General features: G+C 39.3%; 1 protein-coding gene across 29 annotated transcripts in view; it reads right to left on the bottom strand.

The window, feature by feature from the left end:
• The window catches only part of ABLIM1 (actin binding LIM protein 1), a 205,634-nt gene that overhangs the window by 118,468 nt on the left and 74,703 nt on the right, over window positions 1–12,463 (bottom strand). The window contains exon 1 of one of the 29 annotated variants that reach the window (XM_053389128.1): window positions 11,338–11,749. The exons of the other annotated variants lie outside the window; for them this stretch is intronic. Within the exon in view, the coding sequence (XP_053245103.1) occupies window positions 11,338–11,353 (16 nt within the window). The 5' untranslated portion in view covers window positions 11,354–11,749. Of the gene's footprint in view, window positions 1–11,337; window positions 11,750–12,463 lie in introns of those variants that run through there. 29 annotated transcript variants of the gene reach the window in all.

Here is a 12,463-nt window from a genome sequence, read left to right as displayed (position 1 = left end):
CGCTCTCATATTTAATGATATGGTGGCACAGAAATAGTTTTATTCAATAGAAACAAATAAAGGTTTCAATTCAGCTGTCCTACCTGAGGAATCTATAGATACTGTATTCATTTGACTATATGCCTTATTATGGGCTGAAATGAATTGCAGCCAATTTCTTGATCATGAGTAAGGAAAGGATATAGGAAGACATGTCCTTAACTTAGTCTATTGGAATTAATGGGACATAAAAAGACTGTCACTTTGCTTACATTCATATGTTTCAACCTTTGAATTCTCCCTCCTTCCCTTTTTGTAGATTTGCTTAGTTTATAGGAGTGTAAACATCTATTATATTTACAGTTGAAAGGTGTGGTGTACATTAATGTAATTCCATAGTACCAAACTTCACATTTAAAATATTTTATGGCAGCAAAACAGCTAGGAAGACAAAATGCTTTTTCCTTAACCCCCGCCACCCACCACACTTCTGATAGGTTTCTTGCTTTCTATTTACAGTGCCCTGTTATTTAATCCATATGAGTGCACAAAACACTGAAGGGAATGCCGACTAATGTTTTAATTAGCAATTATGTCTAAATAAGACCCCAGCAGCACACAGCCTTCGGTGAACCCTCCCTAATCTTTAAGTAATGAAGTTCTATTTTCGGACTACAAGACTGGGGTTATTAGCTTTCCCAAAAAAGACCACTGCATTAACTGGCAACTGAGGTAACACAGTAATTATGAAAGGGGGTGGATGAAGACCACCCCAGGCACTGGGTATTCACTTACAAAATAAAACTAGCAATAGCATCATTGCAGGCCCAGTTAACATGAAAACACAGGTGCTACGAGGCAGCTTGTTGAGTCCAAAAAACTGTATTAGTTAGTGGTTAGTTGTATACTGCTTTCATCCTACTCTTGGTGTTGTGGATATATTACTGCAGAAGTCCTGACACCTTAATGCTAACACTCTTCCTATTTAGCAATCCCTCAGCTGAAGTCTTCTCCAAGATTCTATTATATACTCACTCACTCACACTTACTTTTCTTATTTGCACTCTCATTGTACACTTCTGTCTCCTCCTCTCTCACTCTCTCCCTATCTATAAAAGACCATCCTGGAACTGGTGGTGTGACCCACCTGAGGTTGTAGGCCACAGCTTGCCAGCTGAAAACTAATGTTCACTGCTATTTTCTCTTCCAGCTTCTGTACTGACTTCTCAAAATCCAAAGTTATAAGTGAGGTGCTACAAAAGCCTGCTACAAAAGTTGTCTGTCAAGTGATACTGACATATAAACAAAGTCTCAAACCTGATTAATCAAAGACTATACAGACTTTCTGAACCTGCATCTTCAACATTTCATCAGCAGCCTGTATTATCTATTGCTGGTGTAATTTGAACTGTTTACAATAAAGCCTTGATTGACAGTCCTACAAAGAGCCACCTACTGGTATTGTCCTGTGTGGAAGACACTAATTACAGGTTGGTGACATAGCTTCTTTGTATGCCAATGGAAAATTTATATGGATGCAACAAAGTGTAACAAGGGAGAAGTCTTACTATGGATGAAGATGAATACTTGTTTTTAAGTCATATGAAAAAAATTGTGATGGAGGCACTGCCACTTATGGTGCACACACATTTATTTTGTCGCACTATAATCTTTGGTAAGTTTGTACGTCTTTGAAACTCTATAAAATCCTGCAGAATCTGTGTAACCAAAACAAAAAACAACAACAAATCAGCAGAACAGAAAAACAGTAAAACCCTACCCACCCCTAAAACAAGGGACAGTGTTCCACAAAAATTAAAGGCAAATCAAACATCTTAAAAAGCTTAGATCAGGCATCCCCAAGTTTCGGCCCGCCAGATGTTTTGGCCTACAATTCCCTAACCACTGGTCCTGTTAGCTAGGGATCATGGGAGTTGTAGGCCAAAACATCTGGAGGGCTGCAGGTTGGGGGTGCCTGGCTTAGATGCAGAACACTCAAAAGCTGAAAAAGTAGGACAATTTTTTTACAAAAATATTAAATGTGCCTTATTTTTTATTTAACTTTCTGGCCAAGTAAAAATTATGACACAAGGACAAATGGCACTGTGCAAGTGATGCGTCATACAGAAGCAGCAAGTGTCATTCTTTTACTTACACTAAAAGGTTCAAAAAAACGTATTATCCAACCTGCACCAATAAGGTATCATTAAGAAGACAACCCTTGGAATCCAGACAATGACAAAATAACTTAACCAGAGAACGCCGATCCATTTGGGTGGATAGGATTCTGCCCCAACAACCTCAATCTGCCCTCAGCCAGCTGCCAGCTGCCTGCCTTCTTACTTACGACCAGTCCAAGAGGTAGCACTACTTGTCAGCTTTCTCCTCCTTAGTGAGTGTTGCCCTTGTAGAACTCAGCAGAGAGGAGAATGGGGTCAAAATTCAATCTGTTGGCTCCACCTACTGTTGGGCTCCCTGCCTTCTGCCCTACCAGTTCCAATGAGCAACAGTCAATACTAAATTGAATGAAAATTGCTTGGGATTCCAATTCTAAAGTTCTCCAAGTCAACCTTTGCCCTTCACTTCCTAGCCCTGCACTGCCCAACCCCTCCAGAGAGTCAGGGTGATCAGAAATCCTAGAAACTAAATAAGAGATTTAAAAAAACAACAGCTGTTAGGGGAGGTTCCAGAGGCGTTCAAATATTTCTCATTGGTTCACAGGTTCATTGTGACCAATTCATCTGAATATACTAATATTTCACTTCAAAAGAAGAAACAAATATGTGCATACAAAAACTGAGTATGTGTGTGAAATAAGCTGCCTATTCAGAGGTAATTAAAATTCCTTTGTAAGCACACCATTATAATTCTTGAAAGCTGTATCTACCCCATTTTTTTGCTCAGACATTCTTGCATACCACTGTCGTATTTTGTACGTTCCCTATTTGTAACCATGAGGACTACACATTTTCTTCACGAGTTTCTCTATACAATCCTTCTATGTCTTCCCTGTACACATATGCCCTCTCCACATTACCCCTCACAGAGAAGTAGTGCTCCTGCACTGATTGAAATACAAATTCCAGAGGCAAAATATAGTTTTGGTATTTGTAGCATTACTGCTATTTGTGCCTCATGCGTATCTCATAGCCACATCCTGACCAATACATCTGATGGTCGCAATTACATGGCCAGCCACACTCCCCATAGTCCTGAAATTGAAGCTCAGCAACTGAATTCAGCTTCTTGGGAAGAAGCTATTTTTTAAAATAAACCTTTGCCCCACTGGAAATATACATTACATGGTAAAGCTCTCTAATAACAGAGGTGACCTTGGATGCAGCAGAAAGGAGATGCAGAGCACTGAAATAGGAAACAAACTGGGAGTATATGGGGTTTTTTCTTTTAATAGTTTCATTAGAAATACATATGGTATAATCTCTTCCATAGTCATACTCTGAGAAAGATCCTGAATCATCATCAAAACACCACCACCACACTTTTTTACCCAGAACAATAAGCATGGGCTAAATTTAATTGTAGCAGCTTGATGAACATAGGAAGCATTCATATTCCAAGTCACACTATTGATCCATCTAGTTCAGCACTATCTACACAGACAGGCAGCAGCTGTCCATGATTTCAAGCAGGAATCTCTCCTAGCCCTACCTGGAGATGCCAGGGATTGAATTTGGGATCTTCTATATTTAGAAGCACAGCTCTGGAACAGATATTAACAGCCATGATTTGTCCGAGGATATTATACTTACATAAGCAAAGCTACTTTTATAAAGAAAGAAAGAAACTTTGAAGCCTTAATTTCAAAGCAAGCAGAACGTTTTGAGCATATTTTAGGCAGCAGATGCAATTTGTAAGATGCTTATTAGAAGCCAGCTGAATTTCAAAAGACAATCATTTTTTTTCTGTTCCCTGAGTCTGCACACTTTATACTACCCAATCTGCTTTATGTGCATTACAGTTGTAATGTCTTCATATTCTTAGAAATACCACCCCATGAGGTCATTCCTCCAGGAGACAAGCTCAGATGCTAGGGTATAAAACGGCAATTAGCAATTGATCATGTTCACCTATAAAAAGCACACCTTTCCATAAGGACAGGAAAGCACACCTCTATGAGACCATCCAACAGCCAGTTAATGAGTTATTTATTTTATTATTATTGTATTTTTATTCTTATGGAGAAGTCTGAGTGGGATTTGGACCAGTCTTGGATACTATGCACCTGGAGTATGTGTGTCATTAGTTGCAAAATTGTCTTCTTCTTATTTGAATTAAGTGCATTTTCCCTTCAATATTGATATTCGTAAGTTCAAAAAACTCTGCATCAGAAACAAAAGATGCTATCAACTTCTCTAAATAAAGCATCTCCTCACCTTTGCTTATGCATTTCCACTCACTTTCAGTGAACAAAATTGCTAGGTAGAATGATCAGATTTGCATTTTAACTTTAACCTTATCAGCTAAGTAAACAGTGGGGAAATGGAATGGCCTTCTACGCTCACATTATCAGAATAAGTCATACATGGATCCCCAATTATCACCACTTTGAACTCCAAAGGTAATTTGCTTCTGTCAGGCTACTTCATAACACACAGAATTTCTACATGGAAGGTACATCTGCATAATAATTTAATCCATCACATGCATCTACACTGTAACATAAACAATTCTACATCCACATACACTACTGCATGTGTACATGAACACTGTGGGTACAGACAGCAATTTTCATGTATGTAGGATCATCACACACCACCACCTGCACAGCACCTTCTCTGCAGAAGTGTTGTAATATGTGATTAAGTTTCTAGAGATACACAGTCAGTTTTCTTTCCAGTAGCCGGAGTCCTTCAGTCAGATACTTGGTCTCTGTCATACTATTTGCAAGAATGTTCAGTGTGCTTTGATGTCCTTGACTCTCATTTGCCCTTTCCTCACTGGCTCTGCAATGCATTTTTAAAATTTCTTCACACATATCATATCCACTGCAGGTCAAACTGACCTCTGAGCGTTAATTTTACACTGAAAGCGCCAGGTAAGCACTTAGTGTTCAGTTTGTGTGCCTAGAAGTTCCATATTGGGGAGAATAGAAGCAGCCAAATAGAAACAAAACTTCCTCAAAACGATATGGTCCATATGTCCTAGGCTAATTAAAAAAAAATTAGATTAAAGTGAGTGACGGAATTCATAATTCCCACATGAGAAAGTTCAAGCTGTTTTAGAGTTGCTCATTATCCCTGTAAGAGCAACTATCTAAAAAGATAATCAGGAAGCTCCATTTCATCGAGATGTGTGATATAGCTGTAAGCTTCACTGCCAAACACACAGCAACCAAGAAATTTGAGCAAAAAGAAAAAACTCACAACAATGTGATGTCATCTGACATCACGCATTTTGTAAAAATACACTTTGTGAAAGAAAGAGAAGAGACCTAGGATTGAGCATGCATCATTTGTATAATCTACGACCCAAACTAAATTAATTACAATTAGATCCCATTAAAATCAATGGGACCTAGATCAGGATTTCCTAAACTTGGTTTTCCAGCCGTTTTTGGACTACAATTCCCATCATCCATGACCATCGGTCCTGCTAGCTTAAGTTGCCTTGGGCAAAATAAAGCGACTAACAAATTTAATAACTAATAATAAAATAATAATTTATTTCCCAAACTGCTCAGAGGGGCTCACAATAACAGCGAACATATCTATATAGGTACAGCAGAAACACTGATACGTTTATGTCTAACACTTTATAATTCAGTATTTACATTCACATGAGAAAGCGAGCATACCTTACAATTTAAAAAGCTCTTGTTTTATGTTTAAAAGAAAAACACTTTACCCCAGAAATGTCCAGCTTCAAAATGTGCAACTTACTGTTAAGAATTTCCAGAAATTTACATCAATTTATCATGCAAAAATCCCCCACATTGGAATGTTTCGGTTTCCAGTTTCCAAATTCCCATCTCTACCTCCAACCACTAAACCCCCCAGTGCAGAATTACTGTTTCTTTTTAGGAAGTGTGGATTAAGGAGGCCATTTCAAAACTCCTTTTGATCTACACACAATGTGAAGCTTGGTCACAGAAAGAATACAGATTGCCTGGCCTCTATTGCTTCACTTTGTCTATCCCATTTTTTTCCAATACCACAGTTATCAAGACTCCTGCTCCTCTTACTAAGCTATACATAGTATGTGACACATCAGCATATCTCCAAGCTCAAGAGAGAGAGAATTGTTCTTAATGATTGCAGTGTCGCAATGCTGTTAAGAAACACATGCCTAGAGGAAAACATGAAATTGCTGTTAACTAAAAAGGGAGCAGAAAGAGATGAAAAAGGGAAATGTAAACTGTATATTCCAGGACAAATCTCAGAAATAACTGTTTTTATCTACTCAGATAAAAAATAATCTCCCATCCACCTGCTGCAATTTTCCAGCAGAGTTTACAAGTGGTAGTCAAAAGAAGACAAGCCACTGCTTCACTGCCCTCTTAAGGGATTTTTTTCCTAGCTCTGAAGACTCTTCAGTCATTTGTATGGAGCATGACGAGGGTATGTAGGGCTGCATTCACAAGTGGGGTTCATTGCATTGGTTTAACTGATTATAAGGTTCACACTTTTGTCCCATTTTCTAACGTTTCTTTCACACTGCACACGCCAGTCATACCTTGACTGCTTTACCGCCATGTTGCGGCAAATGTCATTCATGTATGTTATTCCTCCATGCCATCGTTCTCCCACTAGACTCCGCCATTCTTACAGGCTTAACCTTTTCAGAATTCCACCTCATGACTTGTCACCTCAGCAGCTGCAACATGAAACTGGAAAAGGTGAAAAAAATGTGCAAACCTCCTGTGAATTTTCAGACTGAGGGGGCTGCAAACAGATTTTCTCTGGAACCTTATAACATGGAAATAAGCACTAATATTGCACAACATTCCATTCTATTCCACGTATTTTCTGGAATTGACTTTCACATGATGTTAAAGTCAAATATAATGCACAAAATAATTGTTAGAAAAATGGCAGGGAAATTGTATAAACAGCTGTGTGAATGAAGCCCAGGTTACACTGGGCACCTGAGCCTTATGTTTGATAGTCCTGCTTTAAACCAATCCGGAAATGCAGAAAAACACTTTCCTCCCATCTCAAGTTTCCCTGCAGTTTTGCAAGAAAATCAAACACTCAGGGAAACATGGTGCTGCAAGGAGGTTTTATGATATTTGTGGAAGCACCTGCATGTCAGGCTCTTCTGTGCTTTCAGAAAACTAGCAGTTGAAGAAGAATGTACTATATATTATGCCCTAGTGCAGGAGCCTTTGAAGTGGCAAGTGCTTTCAATCAACTCATGCATCTCAGTTAGAACTGGTCTGCAAAATGAGAGAGAACCAACCCCCCAACCTCTCTTTAAGAGACAAACTCAAATAGAACTATAAATATTATCTATCCACTTCCACCCTCTTGCAGATTGATGTTATTTCCAGGAAAGTATTGAGCATTCCATATTTGTCCCCTAAGACCATCATTCAGGCAGCTTGGCAAAAGACAACTGCTCATTTAATCCATCTGAATTCAAGTGAACTGTATTGTTTTTAATCCGTCTGAATTTAAGCCATTAATTGAACATCCTAAACCAGCATTCCAAGCAAACACACTGACCCTGAAAGTTATTGGCCATGCCATCATATACTCAGGGAGAGAGGGAAAATGGCTGGGATTTTATTCTTCATCTGCAGCAATGTTGACTTTGCATTCTTTTTTAGATCTCTGCTGTAAGCAAGCTAATCAGGGTGAGAAAATGCTGATGATCCAAGCACGGATGGATTATCCATTTGCTAAGATCAGCACTTCAAGTGGCGGACAGCAGGCAGACTTTCCCAGATACAACTGGTGCAGCTGGGAAATGACCTTGTATAAGAAAAAGCAGTGCCGTCACCACTTATTTAGCATAGTACAGTGTTTTTCAAACTTTCTGCCTTCAGAAAACCAAGTTCACACCCAGTTTCTCAACTAAGTAACCTCCAAAGTTTGTAGAGAATTCTGAGAAGGGTGAACACTTAAACCAAGTATTATTATTACTATTTATTAGTCACAATTTACACAAAAGCAACTCAAAGACTTACAAAAAGATGATGGGCAACAGAAACTGCACAGATACTTCTTCTAGTTAGCTGCTATTATCTCATGTCTGGTCAGCAGATCAGAATGAAAAATTGTCAAAAGCAGTTTTGACCAGCAACCTGCTCTGACTTCATTTGATCTCCACAACAGCACCTTTACAAGCTTATCATAAATTAAGCTTCTTTTGTTCAACAAGAACAGAAATGTTTTCTTCTACATGGGCAGCTAATTAGTGATGCATACACAAAATAAATTTAAAGCACATTGCTTCCCCTAAGAATCCTTTGCCACTTATGAGTGGATTGCTTATAGACGTAGACTTTGCATGGGCAAGTATACTGAAATTTGGAACCCGTTTATACAAAATATAGTATGTTAAAATAAATATATCTGTACTTTGATAATAATATCTATATATTAGATAAATATATATTGTAATTGTTAATTCTTCTAGTGATATAGTATACCTTTCTTTCCTTTTTCCCCTTTATTACATTCTCACTTTTTATTTTTATTCCATGACATTTATTTTGTGTATTGCAAAATAATAATAATAATACAGAAAATAATTCTTGCTCCAATAACATGTAGAATAAAGTCCTTTTCAAGCAGGTTCAATCAACAGAATTTTATTAGAGCAAGTTTGCTTATGCATCATAACAACAGCTGACAGGATTGGATTCTTACTGAGAGGGTCTCACTGACATGCAAAATGACAACATTTCCTCATATTTGCAGATGCCAAAGTACCATTTAGCTGTGTCAAATTCCAGTTTGTGTACAAAGTCAGTGTGTTGCTAAGGAAATTACAGACGATACGGCATTGTACAAACACCATTCTCTTAATTACATCATTTTGCCCCGGTGGAAAATCACAGCTATCAGAGCAATACAAAGGAAACACACTCTGCCGAAGCTGGAGCTGGAGCTTCTTTCTCACATATAATAATATCATCCTGAACCTATCCTATGCACTTTGGTCAACCATCTGGGGTTCTGCTCAGTTTTCTCCTGCCTTCAGAAATGAGGAATATTGGCAGAAGAGTGCATAGTAACACTAGGTTTACAAATCAAAAGTAAAAAACAAAACCAAATTATTGCTGTAGTAAGTATGGGGCAAGCAACAGCATAAAAGGGGTCACCTGACAGCCTTATTAAGAGAGTTACAAACTGGTCACCCTCTCAGAAACTGCCGATTACAGATTTGAACATGCTGTATTCTTTCAGTACCTCTCCACTGAAGTGAACTGGTTATTGCTTACTGAAGGTCTGTTCATCACCCACATAACCCCATTTCTGACCTCCACTAGAGAAGCACTTGCTGCTAATAGAGGCCTGCCACTTAGGAGGGAAACATCACCATGCTGGAATGCCCACCAACACCCTGTTGCATTCCTCAGTGGGGCTCCTAATTCTCAACTGACAGGTGGCTATTTGGAAGACAGGTACAGACTGAAGAGAACACATAAGCTGATCCCCACCCCCTTGCTCCTGCGTATAGAAGGGGGCAGGGTGCCCTTGGATACAATGCAGAATGGACAGCATAGTCAAATAAACTTGGCCAAATCAACAAATATCTGACTGAACAGGGTGTGCATGTGAAGGAATAAAACTATGGCATCAGTAACATTGTAAACCTGTGTCTTTTAAGGTCACAAGAACTCCAGCATCACAGCTTCCAAATTTCCCTATGTGCATATTAAAGCTGGCTATTAAAGTAACAAAGAATGTTGTTGTGTGGGTTTTTTTTGGGGGGGGGCTACTATTAACTAGATTGCACTACATTGGATCTACTTATATTCCAGTTGAAATGACGCCTGTATCACTTCATGGTGGCTTTCCCAATTAATGTGATTTCCCCACATCATTTTTCTAATACTTTGACTATCATTGTATTAAATGTTAATGTCCAAAAGAAGCTATTTCTGGTTGTTGTTGGTTTTTTTGGGAGGGATGGAACTGCAACACTTGTACCTCAAGATACATTATCAATATAACACGGGAAAGAACCAGTATTTTGGTTTTCCATGGCAGGCAGGCATCTGCCAGGTTGGCTTCCTAAAGCATCTATTTTCCATAGAAAAGACAAAGCAGAAGTATGCCTGAAAATGCACAATTTCATACCACACCATCAGAAGCAGGCCTAATCTACTTAAACCAGTACGGAGCCAGAATGGCGCAGTGGTTGAGAATGTTGCTCTAGCACCTAGGAGAGCTTGGTCACGAAGATCACTGGATGACCTTGGGCCAGTCACTGCCTCTCAGTCTAACCTACCTCACAGGGTTGTTGTGGGGATTAAATGAGAAGTGGGGGAACCATGTATGCCACACTGAGGTCCTTGGAGGAAAGGTGAGATATAAATCCAATAAATAAATATTAAATGAATTAAACATCATTACACTTAAATCTCTTCCTTGTGTCAGAATCCAGCTAGATTATGCAAGATGTACATAACTCTACAGCAAGAAAAAAAAACCCAGAAATGAATTAATGTGCAATAACCCACTTAAATCATCAGCCCGGGTTTTAAATCTGAACCTACTGCAAATTATTTCAGGAAGAGGCACAGAGGCATCTTTGCTAAAAGGAGCAGCTTATCCAAACACACTCCACCCACAAGTTTGTGCTGTTAATATACAGAAGCCTACGGGTGGGTGACTCAAGCCATTTCCTCTCAAATAGCTATCTGTTAGCAGCACTTGTCCAGAAGAAGCTTGACACATACTGGTTAGGCTGGGATTGTTAAAGCAACTGAGGTCCAGCTTTTGCCACTGATTTTTCTAGAGAAGTTCAATAATGGGACAATTCTACTTAAGCATGTGGTTTCATAAATGCAACTTAATGGCATTTCAAAGCATAATGTCAAGGTGTCCATTAAAAGACACTCCAAAACTTGCCAGGGCTAAGAACAACCAAAGCACAATTCTAAAAACAACCCATGCCTACATTTTATTTTTTTTAATGGATCAAAGCTACAGACTTTTAATTTGAGAACCTAATGCATCAGATCTAACTTTAAATCAAATCACTCATTAGAAATCATTGAAGTTAACATAAATAAATAAATGAGCAGTAAAATGTGAGCAGGAACCATCAGGCACATCAGTTTTTTTGCGTGGAAAAGCAACATGGAAAAGCAAACATGACCGACACAGTAACTTGCCAAGCCAATTCAATCCTAACCTAGAAGAATATGCAAGGCTGGATTACCTTTTTCTTTCACCATGGCCAGAACACCGTCTTTGTAGGAGAGGCAGCACAGATTAATTAAGGTGCTTTATAAACGCATACACACACACTCGTGCTATCTTTCCAGCAGTAGTTGGCAGAGATGAAGAAACAATTGCCCAGAAGGCAGCCTATTCCAAAGTACTCTGTATTATTTTCCCACCAGATCTGACGTAATTGGAATGCTTGGTGCCGTCTCTCTCTCTCTCTCTCTCTCTCTCTCTCTCTCTCTCTCTCTCCTTCGGTCTGCTTTACTCTTCCTAATGGCAGCTCATTCCCAGGGAATGGACTCTGCCCCTTCTGCGGCAGGAAAGAAAGGAAGAAATAAAGGAAAAAAACAACACTGCACAGCAAACAGCAACACTAGCAGCCTCTGAGTAACGAAGGCAAAATTCCACTGTCACTAATCCACAGTCATTGACACCACCTTGCAGTCTTCTGACAAGGCACAACAGAGCTGGCAAGCCAGGACTCCCCCAAGTGACAGATACTAGAGTAGAAGTGAGAGACGCCACAGGACCTGCTTCAAGTAACAAAATGGAAAAAGATTTAATGGTGTGTACACACACACACACACACACACACACACACACTTATATATTTAGTTCCCTCTGTCAGACTGAGAAGCAACTTGACATGAATACAGAATCAGAGACGGCACTGGCTGCAGCAAGGCTGTATACAGTATAGGTTTCCAGTTTTCAGGGACAAATTCAATCACAGAGAAGCTTCAGGACTTGTATATTTGATAAAGTGCAGGGTGGAATAAGACAGTGAAGCAGGTGCAGGATGATGGCATGATCGCCAAAATGTTTAAAGCAGTTGCTCCAAGTTCACAGAAGACAACCAACCAATGAAGTAAGCACTGCATTGGATTTTGCATAGCAGACTCAAAAAAGTGACGAGTTTGTCTGATCTTCTGGAATACGTAGTAAACTCCATCCTTCAACATAGCTCTTACCAGGGAAAGGCTTGAAACATGTGTTATAGGCAACATACATTTTTTGAACCAGAATTCTAACTGACACCCCCCCCCCGCCCCGCCCCGCACAGCTTACAGTGCTGTAATTCCCACAGCCAGCAGTATATCAATCAAACACAGGCCTTT

This window comes from Podarcis raffonei, chromosome 5 (assembly GCF_027172205.1).
Source record: "Podarcis raffonei isolate rPodRaf1 chromosome 5, rPodRaf1.pri, whole genome shotgun sequence".
NCBI lineage: Eukaryota > Metazoa > Chordata > Lepidosauria > Squamata > Lacertidae > Podarcis > Podarcis raffonei.
This window is presented reverse-complemented; position numbering and strand designations above follow the sequence as displayed.